The sequence below is a fragment of the Desmodus rotundus genome, chromosome 9, assembly GCF_022682495.2.
Source record: "Desmodus rotundus isolate HL8 chromosome 9, HLdesRot8A.1, whole genome shotgun sequence".
Lineage (NCBI taxonomy): Eukaryota > Metazoa > Chordata > Mammalia > Chiroptera > Phyllostomidae > Desmodus > Desmodus rotundus.
In genome coordinates this window covers 35,798,131-35,825,112 of record NC_071395.1, presented here as the reverse complement: position 1 = coordinate 35,825,112, position 26,982 = coordinate 35,798,131, and the positions used below count along the sequence as shown (strand labels likewise).

At 41.5% G+C, this 26,982-nt stretch overlaps 1 protein-coding gene across 1 annotated transcript in view; it reads left to right on the top strand.

Moving 5' to 3' along the window:
* The window catches only part of ELP3 (elongator acetyltransferase complex subunit 3), an 88,235-nt gene that overhangs the window by 14,138 nt on the left and 47,115 nt on the right, over window positions 1–26,982 (top strand). Inside the window, exons 6-9 of the mRNA XM_024568564.4 lie at window positions 1,102–1,170; window positions 2,969–3,123; window positions 18,722–18,883; window positions 21,648–21,774. Of these exons, the coding sequence (XP_024424332.1) occupies window positions 1,102–1,170; window positions 2,969–3,123; window positions 18,722–18,883; window positions 21,648–21,774 (513 nt within the window). The remainder of the gene's footprint in view (window positions 1–1,101; window positions 1,171–2,968; window positions 3,124–18,721; window positions 18,884–21,647; window positions 21,775–26,982) is intronic.

Sequence of the window (26,982 nt, the reverse complement as noted above, 5' to 3'; positions counted from 1 at the left end):
TACGAGAAGCCAGTAAGACTTAGGGGAATGATATAATCCCATATCATTTTTTAAAAGAACATTTGATGGCAGGAAAGGATTGGGGGGGGGGGCAAGAGTGAAAGCAGGAAGCCAGTGAGCAGGCTTTTGAAGCAGTCAGCCTCTTCAGAGGAGATCAGCAGCCAGCTAACTATGTGACTTTTTCTTCACACACACACACACACACACACACATACATTTTTTAACTTTAACCTATTTTTCATAGTTTGAAATTTTAAAAATACAGATGGATTTATTGAAAAGCTTCCTTGTCTTTCCTGTCCCCTTCCATCCCTTTCTGCCCCAACAGACAATCAGTAATATCTTAACTATACATCCTTCAAAGATACTATGTGGGTGTCTAAGCAAGCACATAGATATTCTTTATCCTACTTTTTACACATAAGTTACTGTATCAAAATGTTGCACCTTGCCTTTTTCATGTTAACAGTATATTTTAAAGAACATATTATATCAGTGTGTTGATCACAACTGTAGAATATTCCATTGTGTAAAACCATAAAGGCTTTTTTGAGCCCTGGCTGGTGTGGCTCAGTGGATTGAGCGCCGGCCTGCGAACCAAAGGGTTGCCAGTTTGATTCCCAATTGGGGCACAATCCTGGGTTGTGGCCCAGGTCCCCTGTAGGGGGTATGTAAGAGGCAACCACATACTGATGTTTCTCTCCCTCTCTTTCTCCCTCCCATCCACTATCTAAAAATAAATAAATAAAATCTTCAAAAAAAAAAAATAAAGGCTTTTTTGTTAAGCCATGAGAAACTATGTTATATTTAATGACCTTGTTTAAAGGTTATTCTACCACATAACTCTTTTGAATATGTATGTACAGCTGGGTCTCTGAGTAGTGTGACGATTTGTATAGGTTTCCCTAAGTGTTTATATGAAGATAAATACGGTCTCAGAGGCTGCCCGGCTGTTCACAAACTCATGTCAATCAGGGTAGAGACCAGCCAGATGCTGTTCGGGACATTATTTTGAAGCCTGAGAAAGATTAATACACCCTCTGAAACTACTTTATATTTTTAATTAATTGTGGGCATAACAGGATCTCCTTTTCTTCTTAGCCAACCTCCATGCGAGCTATTCGTGCCAGGTATGACCCGTATCTGCAGACGAGACACCGAATAGAGCAGGTGAGTTTTCTAAAAGCGGGTTTAAATTCGATTTTTATACTTAGAAGGTATTATTGCTTGATTTAAGTTGTACCTGAAATAAGAACTAAAAGTGTGTTTCCCCACCGCACGTTTTTAATATCCATCTGAAGGAGGAAAGACTGTTTTGCAATACCGAGCAAGATCAAAAATATCTTACTGACTTTTCTTTAGAGACTGTTAACTTTCTTTAAGGGTTTTATATTTTATAAATTTCTCTTGATTTGTATAAAGTCATTTAGGGGTGGAGTTTATAGACTAGATGTGTGGAAACTCTTAGACCGTAGGTGCGTGGACTGAATTTTGGTTTCCCCAAGCAGGCAAGCAGTGCCGTGGCCTGTTTGCTGGAGGAGGAAGGGGGGACGGACTGCAGAAGGGCACGAGGAGCGCTCGGGGCTGTGGGACCGCCCGTGTCCTGGTTGTGGTAGTGGCTACACAATCCGAACGTCTACCCAGACTCAGCCATTCCCACCTAACATTCATTGGGTTATTGTGTGTGAACTATACCTCAGTATAACTGATTAAAAACAAGTACTGTGTGAATTGCCTTGCTTTGTTCAGGAATCTGAACATTAGTGCAATTTTAATTTTATAGGGTTTGCAATTTTAAACTTGTCCAATTAAAGAAAAATGTGAACACTGCCCGTAGTTTTCATAGTAGCATCTAGTAGGGCAACTACAAAATCTCAAATGGAAAGTAGAATACCAGTATATATTTTAAATATATATGCATATATTTATGCATATGTGTATGTAAATATGTATACATACATAAAGATGTGTGTGTATATATAAATTATTTGCTATTTTTCAGGAACAAGTGTTTAAAAAGGTACCTTTTTTACATATTAAATGTAGACATTTACATAGTACATTAATTTGAGTTCACAATTTGGTAGCTACTTAATCCAGTTTTTCTCAAGCCCAAGATAGGGCAAGAAATTAAAAAGTCTTTCTGAAAATTAGAATTTTGGCTTATTGTAGCTGACGAAATTAAAGATCTGTACCATTGCATCTCTAGTAGTAGAGATGTCATATTTCATGTTTTATCCATCAGACTTTACTTTCCTTTTTTCCCCTCGAAAAGCAGACGTGAGGTGTCACCTATGTCGAGAATCTTCACAAATGATTGAAACCTTTAAAGTGCTGTTTTAAAACTGCCTTCTTAATCCTTATTCCTGATCCAGCATTCTTTTTCATTCATTTGCATCGTCCTGATTATATTGCATGTAATTATCTCCTTTGTCCCCAAGATTACCACATAGTCTGACATAAATGAGTGATTGCTAAAGAGTGCTTCTTATTGGCCTTTACTGCTTTCTAGTTTATACTTTAAAGATTTTATTTATTTAAAGCAAAGGGAAGAGAGGGAGGAAGAGAGGGAGAGAAACACGGATGTGTGAGAGGCACATTGATCAGTTGCCTCTTGCATTTCCTCCCCAGCTGGGGGCCTGGCCCGCAACCCAGGCATGGGCCCTGACCAGGAATCGAACCAGTGACTGTTTGGTCTGCAGGCTGGTGCTCATTACACTGAGCCACACCAGCCCAGGCAAGCTTTTTATTATTTTTAATTCTCTCTCTCACTCCTTATTTGAGCTATAATTTTTTTTCTTTCAGACTCTGAAGTCTATTTTTTTAATCCACAGAATTTCCTAAATATATTTAGTTACTTCTCATTTTTAAACTATACTGATGAAAACACTGTAAAATTAGGAATTTGCAGTACCCTCTTAGGTTAGTGATTGTATCTTTTTAATGCTGATGAATTCATGTCTTTCAGCTGAAGCAGCTTGGTCACAGTGTGGATAAAGTGGAGTTTATCGTGATGGGGGGGACATTTATGGCCCTTCCAGAAGAATACAGAGATTATTTTATTCGAAACTTACACGATGCCTTATCAGGACATACCTCCAACAATATTTACGAGGCAATCAAGTAAGAAACCCTTATTTTATCGTGTTCTCCGGAGTGGTTGTCAGTGTGCCCTCCTAGCAGCAGCCTCCAAGAATGCCTTCAGCTCTACCCTGCATTCCCAATTCTTCTGTGGAGGGGCAGGGGTGAGGCGGCAGTGACGAGATTTCGTTATTCTTACTTGACCACTTCTGATGGGTTGTGAGGTTAAGTGCATCCCCCAGTTTTGCTGAGCTGCACTGTCGTACGGCACTTCGTGTTCGGGGTGCGCAGCACTGTGATCTGACCTGTATACGTCATGACACGATTGCCACAGTGGGTCTGAGGTGACATTTGTCATCGCATGCGTCTCCAGTTCTTGGAGTTACTTCTGTGGGGGCGGATTGTGGGGGCCCAGTGAAACAGTCCTTTCTGTGTGTGATGCAGTGTGCAGACGCCAGCACCCTCAGAGAAAGAGTGGCTCACGGAGTCACCGTGAGGGTCTTTGCAGCCCAGGGCTGGGCTCCTGCAGGAGCAGGTGCTGGAGGGAGCTGAGTTTTTAGCTCACCCAAAAAGAGCACTGGAAACTCTTTACCTGAAACTTTTAGCTGCTATAGAATCAACAAAAAAAGTGACTTATTTAATAACCAGTATTTTATTATTTGCTACTTTTTAATAATTATTAAATACTTTGTTTATAAGGGTCATTTATTCCAAATTTTAGTTGACAAAACAGAAGAGAATTATGCATTCTTTTGATACCTCATATCTCAATTTTCATATACAATTCAGTGATTTAAGAAGTGAAAGTCTTAAAAATAGTTTTTATGGCCAGAAGTTTCAGGAACACCTAGTTAGTGTACCCTAGTTCTTCATTTACTGCATGTTATGGAGGGCACGCGCGGTCCCACGCAGTGCTGCCGGCACCGGGAACAGCGTGGTGAACAAGACGGATGCTGTCCTCGCCCTCACGGTGCTTACGGTTTATTAGTTAAGTAATAAGACAGTAAGTGCTGTGCTGGAAATGGGCTACTGTGCTAGCGAATAAATGGGGCTAGTCTCTGGACGAAGTGGTGATGTTTAAGCTGAGACTTGAAGTGTGAGGAAGACTCAGGCCAAGAGCAGAAAAAGAAGGGAAAGGCACTAAAATGAGGAAGAAGTTGGGGTGTTCTAGGAACAGAGTGGAGGCCAAGGCGGGTAGATTCTGGTGAACAGGGGAGGGAGTGCCATGAGGTGAGCTTGAAAGTTAGGGATGGGCCAGGTTATATATGGTTTTGAGGAGCTAAACTTTTATTTGAAATGCAGTAGGAAATAATAGCTTTAAGCAGGAGAGTGTCATATTCAGGGTGACAAGTAAGATTATTCTGGCTATTGTCTAGCCAAATGGGTTAGAGGGGTACGAGAGTCAGAGTGGGAACCCAGAGAGAAGCCTGTCGCATCCCTGCTAGCTCAGGTGAGGGTGGTGGCGGGAACGACGGAGAAGAGCAGATGGGTCGGAGCTGCACTTGCTGCTGCAGCTGAAAGGACCGTGGGTTGAGCTGGGGTAAGAAAGCGGGAGGAGTCAAGGACGACCCTCAGGTTTGGGTTGTGGGAGACGGTTGATGGGTAGCGCCATGTACTGAGATGGAAGACAGAGGCAAGAACAGGTTTGTGGGAGAAAAATTAAGAGGGTTTTGGCTTTGGTGTTAGGTACGTTAGGTTTGAAATGTGTAGGATGCATCCAGGTAGACGTCGGGCAAGCCGTACCACAGACGCCTGGGCTGGGATACCGTTTGGGGATTATCTGCTCATAGATGGTTCTTAAGGAATTGGTGCCAGGAACATCTTTTTGTGCCCGTCCTACTTCCCCTGTCCTCTTAACTTCGTTTGCTCTCCTTTGGGTTTGTAAAAATGAAAAAAAAGTAGGCTCTTTCATAAGTTGAAATGAGTATCAGTGGAACCTTGAGGGGCCTGTGTGAGCGGCCTGCTTTGATTGCCTCAGGTAATGTGACAAGTCAGTTCCCTGTCCGTGAATCTGGACTCCCAGCAGCTGGCCAGTGTGACTGCCCCCTCCGACTGGGGCTTCAGGAGCGGAATGAGATGGCGACCGTACTGTTACTGCTCCTTGCACACCTTGGTCACTCAGAAATACGAGTCACACGTACTAGTGAAGCGCTGAAGTCTTTCAGACTTCAGAGGAGTGATGACATAATCCAACTCATTCTTCTTAATAATACCAAAAATCAAATGATAGTGTCAAATAAAGCATAATTCGAGGAAAAACCTTAATTAGTTCAAGACCCCGTGACACTGGCATAGCAACAGCACCTCAGAGGGGTACTGACTAAACTTAATTCCCCAGCAGAATAATCTATCAAGACCATTGAGTTTTTCTGCTCATGCTTATATATTGCGGACCCTGTTTTCCAGTGTAGCTATACTTGAGTTGTAGGCCTTGCCTGTTAAGTGGAATCGACCTATAAAAACATCCTGGACTTGCCTTGCCCCCCAGTCCTCTGCAGCCCCTATGAAATTTTGCCACAAAGCTTTTCACAGCCCAGTTCGGGTTCCCTGAGTCCCATGAGCTGGGCCTACTGAAGATCTCCGTAGTGAACTTCTAGACTAGGTCTGGTTTGACGTTTACATCCATTGGAACTTTTTAAAATGTTGCTTCATTCTTGGTGTGAAGTTTTACTTTACTTCTGCAGAAATGCTCTAATGCCCAGTGGTATTTGGAAGTTGTCTGTTGTTGGGGTGAAAACAGAGGCCGTATTTCAACTGGCCAGCTTCAGATGGAAGAGTCTGTAGAAAAAGACCTTCGGAGGACAAAGCCTTCCGTCGTGGGGAGCTAGCCGGGTTTTCTTTCCCTTCTTCAGTTACCTCAAGAGGGCGACAAACACGTTACTTTCAGATGAAAATTTATATGATTTGAGTCTTCATTGCAACAAAGCTCCTGAATGGCTCTTGGGAAGTACTAAAAGTAGGATCCGGGAACCGGGAGCCGCGTGTAAATGTCACCCGGAATCTGCCCAGCCGTGCTTGGTGTGTTCTGCTCTTTTCTTGTGGTCTCTCTGCTTTCATGAGATAATCTTAAAAAGCTGGTTTGTGGCATTTTGTTTGCTTTGTTGAGGTAAATTTTTACTACCAACTTCCAATAATAGAGTTGCCTTTCTCTGGAGGGGAAGGGGAGAACGTCATTTAATTTGGAGAAATAGTAGCCTGGTTTGTGCTGTAGACCCAGAGACAGAAAGCTCTTCTCGAATGTTAGCATCTTTGTGAAGTGAAGAGCAGCCCAGACGTGCGGAGTGCGGGACAACATGCCGCGTTTCCTCCCCCATGTACGGAGGGGTGTTTTACGTCGCTGCTCCCTGCGCGGTGTTGCACACAGGGTTCATCAAAGCCGGAGGGGCCGCCCAGTGGGGCTGACCTCGCAGACGGAAAGTGGGCAACTTCAGGTTTCTTTTACTATTAGTTGGTATTCGTTGTTTTTGCTTGCTAACTACGCAGATGTAGTACTTCAATTAGCTTAGCAGAGATTTTTACTTAAAAGATTAATTTTAAGTTCAGTGAAAAATTACATATTGTGACAGATGAGTCAACAATGTTTCAGGTTAAAAGTCTGTTCACATTAGAGTTAGCTCATGTGTTCCTGTTTTGTTATCATGTGTCTAATCTGGTTAAAGTTTTGTTTCTTAGTTAAAAGATTAAAAAGTAGCCCTGGCTGGGTGACTCGGTAGGAGGTTGGATCCCCAGTAGGGACGTACAGGAGGCAGCTGATCAGTATTTCTCTCTCTCTCTCTCTCTCTCTCTCTCTCTCTCCCTCTCTCCCTCTCCCCCCGCCCCCCTCCCTCTCTCCCCTCAAGTCAGTAAACATATCCTCAGGTGAAAATTATAATTAGAATAAGAAAAAGCCTTGAAAAGGTGAACCTAGTTATTTATGGCAAGTCAGTAGCAAAAAGTACGTTATATCCTTGCAGGTGGAAAAATCGGAAAGCTGAGTGAACAGAAAGTTCAAGGACGAAGCAGGTGAGGTATCTGTGAAGACTCATTAAATCGAGCAGAGCGGTAATCACTGCCTTCTATCAGCTAGACGGAGACTCTCCCGCCTTCTCCGGAGAGAACAATTGCTGGTGACTGTTGTCCTCTAAACGCCACAGCGCTGGGGATGGAGAGGGCCGGCAGTGGGGACTGAGTCACGCATTCACCAGAATGCGAGTGTTGCCAAATAACTCAGAGCAACCTTTTTAAATAGCTTTATTCCTTTTTAATCAGACCTGCCCAGAAGCAGTTTTACACTCAGTCTTTAATGCTTCTTGGCCGTTCTCACAAGATGCAGTTTACAAGGGTAGTTACCCATCAAGAAGTGGGTGAGTCACACGCTCTCCCATTGGAATTTTTAATTCGTTTCCAGTTCTTTCTCTCCCCCTTCCACCCCAGTCAATGACTTTGAGTCCTTCAACTATGTCTCGTGTTTATTAGAAAAGCTCGGTGCTAGGAAATGCTGGGTACCAGCCCCAGGAGACAATTTCATAGACTTGCAGAGTTGGGAAGAAAGTAAGAGCAGCCCAAAAAATATCTGAAAGTGACCGTCTCCCGCCTTGCTGCCCTGGGCCTGACTTCTGGCAGGCTTCAAACCTCCTGCCTTTCTGCGTTTCGGCTCTGATGCTCCCCCCTCCCTTATGTATTGACCACTTCTACTTCCTCCCTTGGCCAACCAGATTTTTATAGATGGTGACCCGGATCCTTATTATCATTGGCAGCCCAACCTAGGATGCAATCTTAGACATCTTATAAACCAGGATAAGTTGTTTTGTTCCAACATTTTGTTTCAAACAAAAACTGAACGCCACACTTTTATCACGTACTCATTAAACTGTTCATTCCCCTATCCATCCATCAGTCCCTCTTTTTTCTTACTAGTTCACAGACTTCAGCACCAAATACATTATCATGCACGTGATAACTGGCTCTCAGTTTGTAGTGTCTTTTTACAGTTCGTATACATATAATAAAATGCAGAGTTCTGAAGTGTATCATTTGATGAGCTCCAATAAATGCAAACACTGATGCAGCAAAACCCTTCTGAGATAGAGACTGTGGCCGTCATCCCAGAAAGTTTCCTGTGCCCCTTCCTAGTACATTCTCGTGTGTACCTCCCAGAGGCAGCCGTGGTTTGCGTTTTCCCCCTCCGTAGATTGGTTTTCCCAATCCAGAACTTTGTGTAACGGAGCCATACAGCATGCACAGGCACACCTCAGAGGCACCGCGGGTTTGGTTCCAGACCACCACAGTAAAAGGAATACCATCGCAGTAAAGCGAGTCACGTGGATGTTTTGGTTGCCCTGTGCTTATAAAGTTATGTTACAGTCTGTTAAGTTTGCAAAAGCATTACATCTAAAAAACAATGTACATCCCCTAATTTAAAGATACTCGATTGCTAAAAATGCTAGTCATCGTCTAAGCCTGTTGGAGAAATGATGCTGATAGACTTGCTCAGAGCAGGCTTGCGACGAGCGCTCGGTTTGCAGAAAATGCGGTGTCTGTGAAGGGCAGGGAAAGGCCTGTATCTTTGTGTAAGGCTTTGGTCCCGGAGCAGAGTATTGTAAGAGTCATCCACATTGTTGGGTGTTTCAGTAGTTGTTGCCTTTTGGGTGCCAAGTCGCACTCCATCGTGTGCAGAGCGCACAGTTTGTTTATTCGCTCTGTTGATGGGTGCCTGGGCCGTTTCCAGCTTGTGGCTGTTATGAATAAAATTTCAGTGAACATACTTTTGTGAATATATATGCATTTCTCTTGAGTAATAACTAGAAGTGGAATTGCTACATCATATGTTAAGTTTTATAAGAAACTGCCAGGCATTTTTCCAAGTGGTTGTACCATTTGTGCTCCGACCAGTAATGCATGAGCATTCAGTTCCACATCCTCACCAACATATGCTGTTGTCAGTCTTCAGTTAGTCATTCTAGTGGGTGTGCAGTGGTGTCACGGTGTGATTTAAATTTGCATTTTATAGCTAATGATGTTGAGCACTTTATTATATGCTTATGCTTTGTGTATATATTTTCTTTGTGAAGTGTCAGAGTTTTCCTATTTCTTATTTGTCTGTTATATATATCCTGAATAGCAGTCCTTTGTTAGCGCTCCATTTTGCAAATAGGAAAACCCAGTCTGTGGCTTGACTTACTCATTATGTTAATGATGATCTTTGAGTATAAACTTTTTTTTAATCCTCACCCAAGGACATTTTTTCATTGCTTTTAGAGAGACGGGAGGGGAGAGGAAAGGCGGGGGCAGGGGAGGGGGATGTGAGAAATGTTGATTGGTTGCCTTCTTATAGATGCCCCTACCAGGAATTGAACCTGCAGCCTGGATGCATGCCCTGACTGGGAATCGAACTGGCAACCTTTTAGTCCATGGGACCACACTCCAACCAACTGAGCCACACTAGCCGGGGCTAAACTTTTTATTTTAATGAAATCTGATTTAGTAGATTTTCCTTTCACAGTTTTTGCCTTCTGTATTGTCTCTAATAAACCTTCACCTGCTTCCAAGGAAAGAAAATACTCTCCTGTATTTTCTTCTAGTTCTAGTTTTTATAATTAGCTTTCATGTTTAGCCACATTGAATTATTTTTTATGTGTAGTGTTGAGGTAGGAGTCTATGTTTCTGTTTTTCCCGTATAGATATCTAATTGTTTCAACACCACTTACTTAAAAACCTTCCTTTCTCACTCAGATTGTATTGACATCTTTGTCAAAAATCGATTGTGTAAATGTGAGACTAGCCTCTCCCTCTGTTCCCCTGGCCTGGTTTTCAGTCCTTATAACTGTACCACACTCTCGGTTACTGTAGCTTTATGGTGTACCTTAAAGTCAAATAGTATAACCTATACTGACATTGTTTTCCAAGACTGCTTTGGATATGCTAGGTCCTTTGTATGTCTACATGAAGTCTAGAGTTAGCTTGTCATTCCTCTTAAAGAGTGTGATGAGACTGGGACTGTTAAACGTTTGGAGCAGTGATCCTGGCCAGGTAGCGCCGTGGTGAGTATTGTCCCAGTGTGCCCATCAGTGAGTGGAACAACAAATCGAGTTTCTCTCTCTCCCTCGCTCTAAAATGAGTAAGTGAAAATTTAAAAAAAAATGTTCTAAAATTTACAAAATTAGAAACAACTTGGGAACACTTCAGAGAAAATAGTGTAACAATATTGAGACTTCCAATCCATGAACGTAGTCTGTCTCCTCATGTACTTGGGTTTCATTTAATTTCTCTTAACAATAGTAAATGTAGAGATATTGTAAACCTTTTGTTAAATTTATTTCAAGATATGGTGGTTAATGCTATAGAAATGAACCTTTTTTCAAACTGTTTGCAGCTCGTATAGTTGTTCCTCAGTATCCATGGGGGGTTGGTTCCAGGACCCCCTGCAGATACCAAAATCCACAGACGGTCAACCCCTTAGATAAGATGGCATTGTATTTGCATGTGGCCTGTGCACTTTCCCATATACTTTAAACCATCTTTCCTGTGCACTTCTAGTGCCTGATAGGGTGCACGTGCTTTGCGAACAGTCGTTGCACTGTGTGGTGTAGGGACTGGTGGCAAGACAGACAGGTCTGTTCAGTGCAGACGCGCTCAGCAACCATCACAGACCCCAACTATGTGCTATGTGTCAGCAGCAATGTAACTTTTTAAAAAAATATTTTCCATCCACGGTTGGTGGAATCTGCAGGTGTGGAACCTACAGATACAGAGAACCAACTGTATGTAGATGTACTGTTAATTTTTGTACATTAAACTCATACAAACTTATGAAATTCACTATGTAGTTCTAAAAGTTTCTGTAAATCTGCTAGGATTTTCTTTATAAATAATTATGTAATCTACAAATACAGTGTGTTTTTAATTTTTCCTTTTGGATTTGCCTGCTTTTCTTTCTTTTTTTTTTTTTTGCGTTATTGCAGCCATGACAAATAGATGTGGCGAACGTGGGCCGCTTTGTCTTTCCCCAGTAATACAGGAGGAACTTGTAATAGTTTAATATTAAGTACAGTGTTACTTACGGGGTTTTTTGTAGATACATTTATTAGATTGGAGAGAGGTTTTGTCACTAACTTCATTTGGGGGTTTCACTGCATCATCTACTTAATGATCACGTGATTTCTCTGCACCTGTTTGAATACTCACATGCTTTTCTTCCTTTACCCTGATAATGTAGTTTACTTTGGTTGACTTTTTTTAAACGTTAAACTAACCTTGTATTCCTAGGATAAACCCTATTTGGTCATAATATCCTTTCCATTTACCACTGGGTTCAACCTGCTGATACTTTGTAAAGCATTTTGTGTCTATGATCATGAGGGATGGTGGCCTGTAATGTCCTTGTTTGTAATTTCTTTGTCAGATTTTGGTGTCGGTGTTATGCCAGCCCCAGAACAAAACCTGGGAAGTGTTCTGTGTTTTCTGAAAGAGTTCATATGAGATGAATGTTATTTCTTCCATGAATGTCTGCAAGAACTCACCAGTAAAACTATCCAAAGCTGGAGTTTTCTTTGTAGGAGACCATAGGTGATTAATTCAGCACCTCTAATAGATTCAGGGATATTCAGATTTTCTGTTTTCATCTCTGTCCACTTTGGTATGTAATATTTTTGGAGGAATTTGTCTGTTTCATTCAAGTTGTCAAATTTTTTGGCATTAAGTTGTTCATAATCTTTTTTGTTGTTGTTTAAAGACTTTATTTTTAGACAGAGGGGAGGAGAGGGAGGGAGAGACACATCAGTGTGTGGTTTCCTCTTGTGCACCCCCTACTGGGGACCTGGCCCACAACCCAGACATGTGCCCCGAATGGGAATTGAACCAGTGACCCTTGGGTTTGCAGGCCAGCACTCTGTCCACTGAGCCACATCAGCCCGGGCATGTTCATAATATTCTTTATTATACTTTCAGTGTCTGTCTGTAGGGTGTTATGGTCACCCCTCTTAAAATCCTGGTGTTGATAATCTATAGTCTCTTTTCTTCCTGATTAGTTAGAGGTTTATCAGTTTTGTTGTTCTTTTTTTATACCTAATTTTTGCTTTTATTTTCTTTACTTCATTGTTTTCTGCTTTTATTTTTATCTTCTACTTTCTTTGGGTTTACTTTGCTCTTTTTTGACTTCAGTAAGATATAGAAGGTTGGCCAGTGTTATAGACCTTTTTTTCTTTTCTGATATAAGTATTTAAAGCTTTATGTTTTCCTGTTGTAGTTGAGTCTCACACATTTTGATATGTTGTATTTTAATTTGTATTCAATTAAAAATGTTTTCTAAAATTTTTTATATTTTGACCCATAGAGTATATAGAAATGGGTTGTTTAATTTCCAAATACATGGAGTTTTTCTTGACATCTTATTGTTACTGATTTCTATTTAATTCCATTTTGGTCAGAGACGGTCTATTCTGTATGACTTCAGTTTTCAAAGTTTTTTAAATTAAGATTCTCTGTCGCCTGGCATATAGGGTGTCTCTTGGGAAGCACACGCTGTGTGTATTTGCAAGAATGTGTATTCTGCAGTTGTTGGATGGGGTATTCTATAAATATCAACTAAATCAAGGTCATTGACTATAATGTTCAGATTGTCTTTGGGTTTTTTTTTTCTGTCTAGTTCTATCAGTTGCTAAGGGGGGGGGATTTAAGTATCCAACTGTGGTTGAAGAATTATCCACTTGAACTATATTATGAGCATTTATTTTGGAGATCTGTTAGCTGAATCCACACTATGAATGTTATGTTTTCCTGATGTATGAGCTCTATATCATTATGAAATTACCTTTTTATCACATGAAACATCCTATATCCCTGAATTTCCTTTATTTGAGGCTAAGTTAGCCATTACAGCATACATATGCTTACTGTTTTTCCTATGTATCATCTTCTTCCATTCATGTACTTCTGCCCATGTCTCTCTCTGCATTGGGAGTGGGTTTCTTGCAGACAGCAATCTATAGTAGATGGGTATTTTTTTAATACATTTTTACAGTGTCTGCCTTTTAATTGTCTGTTAATACTTACTATAATTATTAAAATGATTGCATTTTCATCTGTTAATCACCTCTCCCTTTGGCTTTCAATAGCCTGTATCCTTTAAAGAAATATCTTCTTACGAGGGAGGACCCCTTATATCTAGTTCAGAGCCTTAAGGCGAGACGGCGCGCAGCACACGTGCAGTGAGTGCCGTGGGGGGAGCTGCGAGTTGAGAACCAGCCCGCTTAGGTTCGACACCGCTGCTCTTAACTGGCGTTACGTCCTGGTTCAGGCCGCTTATTTATCCATAAAAGTGGGAAGTGGAACTAGATTATCTCTAAAATTACTTCTTTCTCTGACATTCTGTGTTTTGAAGATATGTATCGGCATGAGAATTTTTATCTAAAGTATGTGTTTGCAAGTTAGTTTTCATTGAGCAGTCACTTTCTGACGATGAAAAGTTTCCATGATACATTTATATACAGGGTCCGGCACAAATAGTGCCCCTCCTTTTATTGCAAAATCATAAGCATGTAATTCTGTAGCATAACAATATCACACTCAAGCACACCATATGACATTTTAGGTGAAATGTTCAAATTAAAACTATAAATTATTACACTCATATCAACCACACTCAAGCAGGCCTTACTTCTGCAGGACCCTCCATATAGCCCTTATATTTGAATGTGAATATAATATTAAAAAGTGCAATCACTGATTTTTCTTCCTTTCTGTTAATAGTGTGTTGCTATTGTTTTTTTTGCTGTCTGATTAGGAGTATAAGATTGTAGCATTCTTGTCAGCAATTGAAAGAATCAAAATTCAAAATGTTACAGGATGTTTTTCATATGTGTTAAACCTTGTCAACCAGCATGAAAGAAGGAGTAAGGGTCCCTGATTAGTCCCTAAGCCAAAGCGTCACCAGTTTAGTTTTTCATAGGTAGGACTCATTCAGAAATCAAAATTCTGTTCTCTCTGTTTCTACAGCTTGTGTTGGGTAGAACCCTCTTATTTTATAGATCTTCTTGGCATAACTACCAATAGCCAGGAAGCAAACTTGACCACCATCTCAAACAAGAGGTGGGGGATAGTTAATTTTTAATCCTCAAACACACCAGACATTTAACTCAGTCATTCTTAAGTCTAGAATATCACTAGCACAGCATGGTCTCACAGGGTGTCCAGCCTGCAGCCCTGGATGGTAATGGATACGGCCCAACGTAAGGTTGTAAACTTACTTAAAACCTTTTTTTGCTCATCAGTTTTCATTAGTGTTTGTGTATTTAATGTGTGTCCCAGAAATGCCAAAAGGTTGGACACCCTTGGTAAAACATAGAATTTTATTGAGATATGTTCCAGATATGATTATCAGTGGGGGAGGTGGGGGAGGAGACTGTATTCGGTGGTGGTACTTCCTAGGCATTACACCAGGACCTCAGGTGTTATTTACCAGTTCAGATCTTTGGCTGTCCAAAGATGTTTATAGAATCTGCTTATTCATTTTGGGACTGCAGATGCAAAAAAGAGTTTGTACATTGTGACTAATGAAAATTAATAATTCCTCTATTTTCTACTTCAATTGTATTATTTAATTTTTTATTATTTAGTTTGATAATGGTAAATAGCATTTACCATTATTATTTGCAACGTGGTTTGAGCAGATTGAGCTGGAGGTATGTCCATGTAGGAAACTTCCCATGAGCCTTTCAAGAAGTGAGGCCTAGAGCTAGTGAGGTTTCACACAGGACTAAACTGAGGCACTTCCAACTCCTGTAATGACAGAGGCTTTTCACGAGGACAACAGCACGGTGATGGTCATGAGAAGTGTTCTTTGATGCCACAGCCTGCTTGGAGTAAGTCAAAATCCAGTTTCCAGAAGATTACAAAGAGACTAACATTCGATGTGCTGTAGTCTTTCAGTGTCCCTCAGAGCAAGGAGACAGTAAAGTCACTTCTAGAGGCCACTCTTTCTTCCTTTCTGAAATAGAAGTATGCTTCCCAAGAAATAATCTACGTCTGTTTTTATTTCTTCCACTTCTAGCTTTGTTAAGTTGTCCTTGATTTGATCTGCATGTCTTATCCTCTCAGGTAGATTGTTAAGCACATCTGGGACAAGAACTGTTGTTATTTCTACTTCCTGTAGGATACCTGACCTGTTAGTGCTGGGTGTCTCCTAGGGTTGGTTGTTTGCAAGATGAAAGGTAAACAGAATTATCTAGAGGCTGCTCTAGGAGTGAAGAGAGACCTCCCTTATCTTCAGTTATACCTAATTCATGTATTCATTCTCTATATTTACATATTTTTATATTGAAGGAGTGTTTTTAGTGCTGAAGTCCTTAAGCAGTTACTTTTAAATGTATTCGAGATTATACTGCCTTCCAGGAGCTTCCTGTCAAAATGGAGAGACAGACATGTCCACGACTAAGAAGGCAAACTGTATTTATAGTATAGGCAGAGTGCTTTGGGAGTGGGAGCACAGAGGTGTTGGTTACTGGGAGGCGTGGGAAGGTGCCCAGGGAGGAGAAATGGATTTGACCTGTGCTTTGAAGGTTAGGTAGGTAGCATTTGATTTTTGTTTGCTTTTAAATTTCCAGGTTGTTGTCCAATCTAGTCTCCACACATCCCCTTGCAAAAAAAAAAAAATATACTATCAATGTATATTATTGGCTTAAGTTATGCTTTGAGAGAACATTAGCATCTTTTGTAGTTGGTGCCCATCCTGTGGCTTACAGAAAACATAGCCCTGCACTGATGGGTAGAGGGCTTTAAGACCCTGTACTACCCCCAAAAGAGCAATAAGATGGGAATCAGAAGACTTGGGTACAAGTCCTGACTTTGTCTCTTAGAAGCTTATGGTCAGGGTTGGGGAATGTTTGGCACATTTCCTGGATGACCAAGGACTTACGCAGTCTGTGGCCCCGGAAGGTATGGGGGTTGACCTCACATAGGCGTACTGTTGGATGCCTGTCTGAGTGATACAGAGAATTGCAGCAGGCCATACAATGCCAGCTCAGATATTTTACTTAGGTAAGTCGAAACCTGTGTGCACACTTGTACATATTAGCGGTCATATTGATGCCTCTCATCTCTGTTAAATGAAAAGGTTCAGTGATACGTAGGACTGAGTGTAACATTAACAAAAAATTCTTATAAAAATACAGTGATCGTATAGGAAAGATGACCTTATTCTTTCTTCTTTAGGAAAATACTCCATTGTTTATGATGTTCAAATTTGATAAGAATTTCTGCTTATTGCTTTTCAAATGAAAATAGTGGTAAAAACCTTTTATAAATAAAATGTTGGCTTTTTAAAACTTGAATGATGTTTTATTTCTCCATTTCTGCTCCTGCAAAAGGGAATGATATTTCCCCAGATGAAAGACACTTTTGAAATGGAGTTAAATTGTTTTGAGAATGAGATTTGCCTCTGTGTCCTATACTAGATTCCGTCTACTTATGCAGAGGCCTTATCGTCCTTGTAGCCCCTTCCTCTGTGTGTCTTGGTTGGGCCTTTGACAAGCCGTGCAATAGAAGGGTTAGTAGTGGGTGTTCTCTTTCCTCTATACAAATCCCCATGTGTGTGACTGCCTGCCCTCCAGTTTCTTCCCGGTGGTGTGAGGCACTCTTGTGCTGCTGAACTTGTGACCTAATGGCACCCTTCAACAAGTACTGTAGGCTTTTAAAAATGTCAATTAGTAGGAAGGTTTATGACATGATTTTGGAATGTCTGATTCTTTTTTTAAGATTTATTTTTAGAGAGAGGGGAAGGGAGGGAGAAACAGAGGGAGAGACTCATCACTGTGTTGTCTCTCTCACACATTCCATCTAAGACCAGACCTGCAACCCAGGCACGTGCCCAACTGGGAAGCAACTGGCGAGCTTTTGTTTCGCAGGACGGTGCCCTACCACCCACACCAGTCAGGGCAGGATGTCTCATTCGGAGACGTTCTCGTTTACTTACTTAAATAGGCTCAGTTTTCTGCTTTTTGTTTTTTTAAAACAACTTTCATGCAGTTTGTTTTCTCCATAATATATGTGTTTATTTTGGTTTTAAAAATAATGTTTTTTTCCCCAGATACATGTATTGTATGGCATTATGTACCACCAAGGTCCCAGGCCTTGGTGCCAGCCTGTTGGAGAGGCTTGGGACTTTCTGATTCAGTTGTTTCCGAAAATTCAAATGACTTGGTACTCTTTCTTAGAATTTGTGGTAAAACATGAGCCCTTTTTCTGTCTTACAGTTCAACTGATAGTAATTTTGGATTAGTTGTTTATCTTTAGTCTTATTACTTCCGTAACGCTATACAAAACCTTATAGAATACAGTAGTGAACAGTACCAAAGAGTCTGAATGTCTACAATGAAAAACTTCAGAAATTGTCTTCCAGGTCTGTGGTTCTTAACTTTCTTAATAGTTATTATTAACATCGACATTAAGTCAGTTTTAATCAACAGTTAATAAAGGAATGTACCTAAAGGAGTAGCCAAAAATTATGGAAATTTTATAACTTTTGCTTTTGAGAGAGCTATGAACTTCTTTGGAAAGAAGGAAATTACATTTAATGGCAAAAGTCTTCCCTCACCCTCCCCAAAGAAGTGAGAAAGTTGAGGAAGGGCACATCATGAAGAACTAGTAGGTTCCAGGACATCAAAGAAGTGAAGAGGAGAGAACTCTAAGGTCTGATGCTGTCTGAGCAGTGTGATAAATTGAAATACAGAGCAAGGATCTTGAAGTCAGATGGACTCCACTTCAAATCCTAAGTTGGATTTTAGGAGCTGTGCGCCCTTGGACAAGTATTTAATCCCTCTGAAGTTCAGTTTCTTCATCTGTAAAGTGGAGCTGCTAAGACACACCCCGTGGGGCTGATGGAGCACTTCGTGTGTGTGGAGTATATATCGCGGTGCGTGGCCGCAGTGCCTCTGAATATTAGTTCCTGTCCCCTCACCTCCACACCCCCTTAGCGAGTCATTCTTATTTACCCGGGGTTTTGGCCAGCGTTAAGGCCATTAGTTCAAACAGCTTGAATCTAGTGTGGTACTCACTACTCTGATATGTGGCTTTAGTAAAAGAGAAAAAAAGGTTGCTAATTTTGTAAATCATTGCTGAGATTAGTAGGGTTGGCAGAAAGACTTTTTTTGTATGTAGAATATATTTCACCTAAATTATTCCTATGATCATTATATATACCTTCCCTCCCTTTTTTATTCACATGAGAAAAATACAGAATTGGAACTACATAATGCAAATGGTTTTCACTTACACGAAAAATTGTGGGCTAGGAATTGAAAAATAGCATTTTCATGGTTGAAATGACTGCTTTTAAGGCAATTATGTTCGTGACAAACTGCAGAAGAAGAATAATGATAATGATGATGACAGTATTATTCTGGTTCACTTACGTCGGTTCTGTGAGGTGTAGGTGCTGTGATCTTCATTTCCCAGATAATGAAACCGAAGCCCAGAGGGGTTCATGCCGTTCCTGTTTGTGGATCCAGGAAGTAACGGAGCCAGGATTTGAATTCAGGCAGTCTGGCTCCAAAGCCTGGGGTCTTAACCACTGCCTTCCACTGGGAGGACAGAGAGAAGACACCCCTTTCAGGCAGAGCACATGTCCTGAAGCTGTGGCAGGTTGTTCACTTCTAGGTCTGCTCCACAGGTATTCTGAGAGGAGCCTCACAAAGTGTATTGGGATTACCATCGAGACCAGACCTGACTATTGCATGAAGCGGCACTTGAGTGACATGTTGACCTATGGCTGCACAAGGCTGGAGATTGGGGTGCAGAGTGTCTATGAAGATGTGGCCAGAGATACCAACAGGTGAGATGGTGGCAATGGTCTTGCACAAGCCTTCCTTGCTCCCACCAGTTAAATATGTTCATACTCATTTTCCCTTCTTCCTATGCTTAGAGAGAGAGGTCCAGGTATTCCTCCTTCTAGAGTCATTCTTCCATCTGCTCTCAACTCCGTTCCCTCTTTCTGTTTTTCTCGGCTGGCTTTTTTCTAGTTGCCCATACACATGCGTCTGTCTCTTCCCTGTCTTGTCATAAACAGCCTTTTCCAAAATGGAAAGCGGGGCAGGTCTCCAGGTCAGTAGTTTAGAGCAGGAGAAAAGGCAGAGGAGGTTTGAACAGCAAGGAGGTCGAGGTGAGATGTAGGAGATCAGTTTTCGTGAAGCAGATGCCAGGGGACGACGGGTGGTGAGAAGGCTGGTAAGGCAGTGGGCGTAAACTTTGAGAAACTTGGGGGTGCGAGGAAGGAAAGAGATACAGGTTGATAGAGCCAGGTGAGGTTCTCTTCCCTCTAGAAACGTATCACTGAGTTGAGGAGAAAGGATACACAGGAAAGGTTAGCTGTGTAAGGAGCTTTGTGATTAATTGGTAAATTAGTAAAACACAAGATCTCAGGAGTTTACTGAGCAGCAGAAAGCATTGGCCTAGGGTGGTGAAGGCGGGCTTGAGGGAGGAGGTGGCTGGACCTCCCAGGCTACGTAACAGGGTTTGTGTAGATGTGGCTGAGGGGTGTGCTAACAGAGGAAGTCGGGGGGGAGCAGAGAAACGTGCACGGGCAGCACCCTAGGGCCAACCAGCGAGAGTGCCAGGCTGAGGAGGGGTTTCTTCCTGTAGGTAACAGAGGGCTCCTGAGTATTTTTGAGCACAGGGAAGAATCAGCTTGAGAAAGATGAACCCGAGTAGAATGTGTTCTTGTCGGGGACGACTCTAACGGGACACCAGTGCGACTGTGGCAGTAGTGAAGGGCTGTGCTAGAGAGATACCTGTGGAGATGAAAAGAGTCTCTTGAAAGTTAGGGAAGCTTTGTGGAGAAAGTGACATCTAAGCTGACATCTGACTTACAGAAAGAGTGTGAGTTAGGTGGGGAAGAGGAAAACTGTTTCAGGTAGAAAGTAAAACAGGAGCGAAGTGCTGAGGATGGGAGCACATGGCACGTTTAGGGAATTTGGAGTAGTTTAGTTTGGTTAGAGGTGTAGGGCATGAGGTAGCAAGAGGTGAGGCTTAAAGGTACGCAGGGGGGCCGCTTGTGAGTCTTAGAGTCAGGCCAAGGACTTCGGGCTTTATTCCACGGACAAGTCGTGAGCTAAGTTGTGATACAAGCACATCTGTATTTTAGGGAGATCACTTTATGAGGAGCATGGTATGGGGATGGATGAAGAAGAACGAGCTAGAAGGGAGACCCGCTGAGTCTGTGCAGTAAATTAAGTCAGAAATGATGCCCTGAGAAGTGAACGACAGGGTTTGGTGACTGAGTTAGAGGGGAGGGTAAGAGAGAATGGGAGGGAGGGGAGGCTTGGAGGGAAGATGAGTTTCATTTTAGATATACTGAGTTTCAGATACTTGTGAAAACTTTGCTTTAGAGCAAGGCTGTCCAACAGATGTGTTCTGTGATGATTGAAATGTTTTATACCTGCGCTCTCCAATATGGTGGCACATCTGAGGAACTGGAATTTTTTCATTTTAATTAATTTAAATGTAAACTTGAGTAACCACATGTCCCTAATAAACTACAGTGTAACATCGTTAGAGGAAGTACGTCGTTAGAGTACTGGATAGTTGGGTGTGGTGAGCAGGAGAGAGACCTGGCCTAGTCTTACAAATTGGGAAGTTCTTAGCAGAAAGAGATTAGAAGTTGAAGCCCTGGAAATGGATGGGAACATCCAGAGCCTGAGGTGGAGCCCACGGCCTCCAGCCTCCAGGATTGTTGGGTGGAGAACGGGAACGTTGTTGGCGGTGAAAGGGTTGACTCGGGGCTTCAGTCGCCCCAGACTCTTACTAGGGCTTGTTTCCCGTCGTTACGTGAATGGGCACGAGCACGTGAAGATGGCTTACCCGGCTGGCCCCAAGTGGTTCTCTCTGGTCGCTGAGTCATTCTGTCTTCTCACTGTTTTAGGGGCCCTCCAACCCACCAGAGAGAAGTCTGTTTTGTACATGGGTGTGTGTGTGTGGGGGGGTGTCCTCTCTTCCTCCCTCTCTCGCTGTCTTATTTCAAAAGATTTTAAAAGGAGAGAAACTAATAGGATGCTGCTTCTGCATAGTTTTTGAGCTCATTATTCTGGTTTTTAACTTAGATGTTTACAGTAGTAAGCTTATTTTTCCTGATAATGCTAAACCAAATAATTTTAGCGTCAGAACTTTGAGTAGGTTGCATAATGGAGTTTCTGAGAGATACCTCAAGTAAAAATGAGGCCCTGGCTGGGTAGCCCAGTTGGTTGGAGCATCGTCCTGATCCGCCAAGGTTGTGAGTTCAGTCCCTGCTCAGGGCACGTAACAAGAACCAACCAATGAGTGCATCAGTAAGTGAAACAAATTGATGTTTCTCTCTTTCTCTCTCTCTCTCCCCGCTCTTTCTCCTGCCTTTCTCTCTCTCTCAAACCAGCTTTTAAAAGACTTTTAATAAAAGTAAACATTATTTACTTCCAGACCTTCTCAGAGGTGGAGATGTAAAGACGACTTTCTGAGGTTTTTCCCCAACCACATTGTCTGCATTACACGCCTCAGAGTTTGTTTACCCTCTGTTAGCCTTGGTGCCTGTTCCTTTGTGTCACACGTAGTGGGTTTTCTTTCCTCAGGGGCCACACCGTGAAGGCAGTGTGTGAGTCCTTTCACCTGGCCAAAGATTCTGGTTTCAAAGTTGTGGCCCATATGATGCCTGATCTGCCGAATGTGGGCCTGGAGAGAGACATTGAACAGTTCACGGTAAGTGTCACCTCAGACCAGGCTGATTTAGAATGCCTCTGCGCGCTGCTCCTCCCTCTCCGCTCCTTTAGATTACTTACTGTTGGCTGTTTTTCCCGTTATTAAAACAGTGCGTTCTCGTTCTAGAATAGTGGACACACACTAGAGCAGCCCCGACACCAAATAAAACCTACCATTTTAATGTATTCTCTTTTAGGGTGTGGTCATGCTCAGGCTTTTGGGGGGCTATGAGGTGGTTAATACATATATACACAAAGACACGGTTATATACGATAGGTAGTTATTTTAATAGCTTTTTCACTTACCGTAACAAGCGTTTACCTATGTTATAGCCTGGTCTCTGTTAAAATGTTAACGTATTCAAATATCTGCTTAATTTCCATTGAATAAATATGTCATTTGCTTAATTCCAGATTTTTTTTTTTAAATCAAAGATAGTGCCAGTTTTTTATATTGTAAATCACACTGCAGGTAAACAATTTTATGCCTCTTAACTTTTTATAGTATTTAGGATTATTTCTTTAGGGTAAACGCCCTGGGGTAGAATTAGCAGATCAAGGTACAAGTGCGAAAAGACTCTCACCATATCCTTGCTTTTCGGGGGTTGCAGCTGTTTACACTCATTGCAGCAGGGTTATCTTCTCCTCCATACAGTTCTCTCCTGTCTGTGCATTTTCTGTGTATACACGTAAAATATTTTTATGTTGGCTAATTTGATGGTTAAAAGTGCCACTTCAACTTGCAGTTTATAATGATAGTAACATATTTTTATATTTATATGTAATAATTCTTTCATCTTTTTAGAATTGTGTATTCGTGTCCTCTGACCAATTACTCTATTGGGTTTAAATGTTTTTAATATTAATTTATATGAACACCTAGGTAAGGACATTCTGGGTTTATTGTTTTCCTGTTTGTTACAGGTATTTTTGCTGACCTCTCTTTGGCCTTTCACTTTTGTTCCTGTTTTCAAATCTCTTGCTTGCTTGATGATTTCTTCAGGTGCTTCTAAGCCTAGAACTGCCTTTCTCTTCCAGAATTTCATTAATCAGTGAAAGAAAATACTGCTTTCTTCTACCCTTTCTGCTTTTGAATTCTGATACTGAGTTCTGGGGTTTTGAGGATGTTTCCTTTTCCTCCGTCACATGTTAATTCATGTTAGCTTTGGCTTGGGAAACGACACTGCCCTCAACTTTTCTTCAGATTCTCCGGTACGGAAAGTATCTTAGGGCTGTCCTTTTAGAGAAGATGATGAAAATACTTACCAAGTTCTTTTCATCCACAAAAATACTTTAATTTTTGCTTTGTTTATAAAGTATGGAACTTACTGTGCCTTATTTGTGAAGTTAATAATTCTTTCCTTTCAAGAAGCTTATTATTTCGAAGCCAGTGAGTTACAATGAAGGCCTACTTATAAGACAGCATTGATTCACAGATGGCCCTGTTACTGATTCCCCCGTAGTGGCTGGGGAGTGGGTTTTCAGGCGCTCTCCTCAGTAGTTAATAGCTAGGAATAGTGGTTGATAGCTCGGACTCCAAGCCTAAAATGCACTTCCTTTAACACAGCTCCTGGGTGGACCAGTGGTGTAGCCAGCATTCATGTAAGTCCCTTTGGAAGAAAACATGTCATGTTTCAAGAAATAGCAAATAGCTGAGTCTCAGTGTTCATGTCCGTAGTGTCTTCGAAATACAGTAGTCCCCCCGTGCACAGGGGGTCCCTTCCCACATCTGGATTCCTGTAACCGTGGGCAGTGCTGAACCCTATATGTACTTTGTTCTTTCTTATGCATACGTACCTATGATGAAGTTCAGTTTATAAGTTAGGTACAGTGAGAGATTAACAATAACTAAGAACAGTGACAGCAATAAGCTGTAATAAAAGTCCTATGACTGTAGTCACTGGTTGTTACGGGATCCTTTGCTGGAGTCTTTGTTGAGACTCAGTGCTTTCTGGCACAGCATGTCGCTGTCTTTTTGTTTCTATCTTCCGCCCACACTTTCAGTGCCTTTTCCGTCTTTACTAAGCACTTACCCCAAGCTGTGGCCGGAACCTTTGCCGTATGAAGTGCAACAGCAAAATTAGCACAGATTTCTCTTCCTTGTTCACAGTTTCATGGATAGAAGATTCGTTCTTACCACAGATTTCAGCAGCCTCGGTATATGATTATCTTTCTTTCCTTGTAAAGTCAGGAGCTTTCATCTTTTCATATAAAGAAAGCATTTTACAGCTTCTTGGTACATCTGAATTGTCAGCATCACCACACTGGCACTTTGGGGCCATTATTCAGTAAAATGAGGGCTACCTGCGCACAAGCACTGCGATGTCTGATAGTCGGTCTGGGAGCCGAGTGGCCGCCGAGTGGCCAGTGGGTATGTAGTGTGCACAGTGGATGTGCTGGATGAGGGAAGAGTCACGTCTGGGCGAGAGACATCATCCCACCACTCGGCGGCAGGCAGGCAGGCAGGCTAACACTTAGGAATTGTTTGCTCGGGGAATCTTCCATTTAATGTTTTTAGACCATTAAAATTTCAGACCACAGATGACTGAAACCATGGAAAGCACACCTGAAGAAAAGCGGGGGGGCGGACAGCCTTAAAGATTAGTTCAGTAATGATATTGCAAAGACAGCCCTTCATATAAATAGATTTATCTGCTGATTTGTAATCTTTGTAGAGAAACTCACAGGGAAGAGGAGCCAACCACATGCCTTTTCTGACTACATCCTAGCAAATGAGTGACAAAAGAGAGCTAAAATGAGAAGTCTGATTTCTCTCCAAAGAAAAATTCTCTGCAAAATTAACTTATAAATTGCCTTAAAATAATTTCTGCATATCAGTTAGAAAAAACAGCCCAGTAGGAAAATGAGCAAAACAACTTGAACCGGTGTCTCACAAATAGGATATTCAGATAGCCAACAAACCTGTGTTTTCTTAACCCTGTGTTTCTCATTCTTTAATCCTATAATGTATATAAGCCTGTTTTTTCACAAATATTTTAGGAAATTCTCTTTATCCCACACGTAGTGCAATTTTACAGTGGTGTATCTTGAGGATCCTGTCACATGGGAACTTTTTTGTACTACAGCAGAGCCTTAGTACTCTTGGGGTTCATTCAAGGAAACCCCTGTGGGTAACAGAATCCACAGATGCCCCAGTCCGTTATATAAAATGGGGTGGTATTTGTATCTAATGCACACATCCTCCCATGTACTTTAAATCATCTCTGGATTACTTATAACACCTAATGCAGTGTAAGTGCTATGAAAATAGGAGTTATATTGTATTGTTCAGGGAATATTGACAAGAAAAAAGTCCCTACATGCTCAGTACACATGCAACCATTGTAGGCCTGACTGCACAGTACGTCGGTAACAGCGTAACTTTTTTTCTGACTGTTTTCAATCTGTGCTTGCAGAATCCTCAGAGACGAGGGCCAACTGTTCCCCCTTTCATTTTTTACGTTCTCTTTCTAAAACCTGTTAAGCAAATGTTGCCCATCCCAGATGGATCATATGGTATTTTTTAGTTTTATTTGCCTTTTTTTCTGCTTTCATACTATTTGCTCAACTTTATCTTTCAGCCTAGTTATTAAATATTTTTATTTTTGTTATAGTTTTAATTTCTAAGAGTTCTTTCTATATTCTGGCTGTGTGATTTTCTCTAATACCCTGTTCTTTTTTTATGGGTTAATATAGCTTATCTTTCTGATGGAGTTGTAATTGGTGTTTTTAAGTTACTTTCCTTTATTCAGTGCCTCAGTTGTCCTCTACATCCTTTTTTTCTTTTTGTTTTGATCCGCTTTTCATGTCCTAGGCTTTCTTCAAGTTTCTAGTGGTCCAGAGCCAAATGGTCACACTTTCAAAGTGAGGGACTAAAAAAATCAGACTGCAAGCTCGATGTGGCCAGCTGTTAGTGCGCCTTACCACATGCGATGTGTTCTCCTTTCTTTTATTTATTTATTTTAAATTTTTTTTAAAATTTTTATTCGGTTACAATTGTCTGCATTTTCTCCCCATCCCTCCACCCCACCCCAGCCAGTCCAACCTCCCTCCCCCACCTCTACCCTCCCCCTTGATTTTGTCCTTGTGTCCTTTATAGTAGCTCCTATAGACCCCTGTCCCCACTATCCCCTCCTCGCTCCCCTCTGGCTATTGTTACATTGTTCTTAATTTCAATGTCTCTGGTTATATTTTGCTTTTTTCTTTTGTTGATTATGTTCCAGTTAAAGGTGAGATCATATGGTACTTATACCCTTTGCAATGGCATGGTTGGAACTGGAGAGCATTATGTGTTCTCCTTTCTTCTGAGGACTCCCAAAAGTCAGCGTCTTAAACCCTTATTGAGTGCCGTTTAATTGACCCAGAGATGAACTCTCCAACTTCCTGCCACAAAATTGCAGGCAGAGTCCCCCAGTCGTGTGCTGGCTTTTACTTACTCTCCCTGTTTTCACTCTTGATCCTCACCCAGGCCTGCCTTTGTGGCTGGGATCTCAGAGTCCAGCGGTTTTCCAGCTTCTTCAGTGAAAACCAGGCAGGGAACTGTGGGAAGGGACAAGGGGAGGGATAAATCCCTTCGTGGACTGATTTGGATCCAGTGCTCTCTTCCATCCCGCCCAGTTCTTGTTGCTTGTGATTTATGAACCCTTTTGGGCCTGTGTTGTGCCCACGCTGGCCTTTCATTGCTGTCTGTGCCCCTCTATAGGTACTTGATTTGCAGTTCTCTTCACTTGCAAAGTCATTTACCAACCTTCCATCCGTTCTCTGGCTTTCAGAAATTTATCATCATCACCTGTTTCCCTCCTGTCTCCTCTGATGTTCTCTGTTCTTCTAGGTTTATACTTTTTTAAAAAATAATTCTTTCCTGTTGTTTTTACCATGGTTTTGGAAAAGGAACACATTTTAATTCTCAGTGTTTAACCAGAAGTCCAGGACCAATTTCATCTATCATTGTTTTTAAAGGAGGATGTCAGTGCAGATGTCTCTGAAACTTATTGTACAAGTCTCAGAAGTACTCTTCTGAAATCCCATGTTCCAATATGGATTCAAACTAGGATGAGAATGATTGCATACATGTTCCTTAAAGACCTGATGAATCTTCAATATAAAAATGTTACAAGGAAAATTACATGCAATTGCAGAAGAATATCCTTAAGACCAAATGGTGCACAAAGAATACAGCACTTTAAGAATATGACTAATCAGTGAGAGA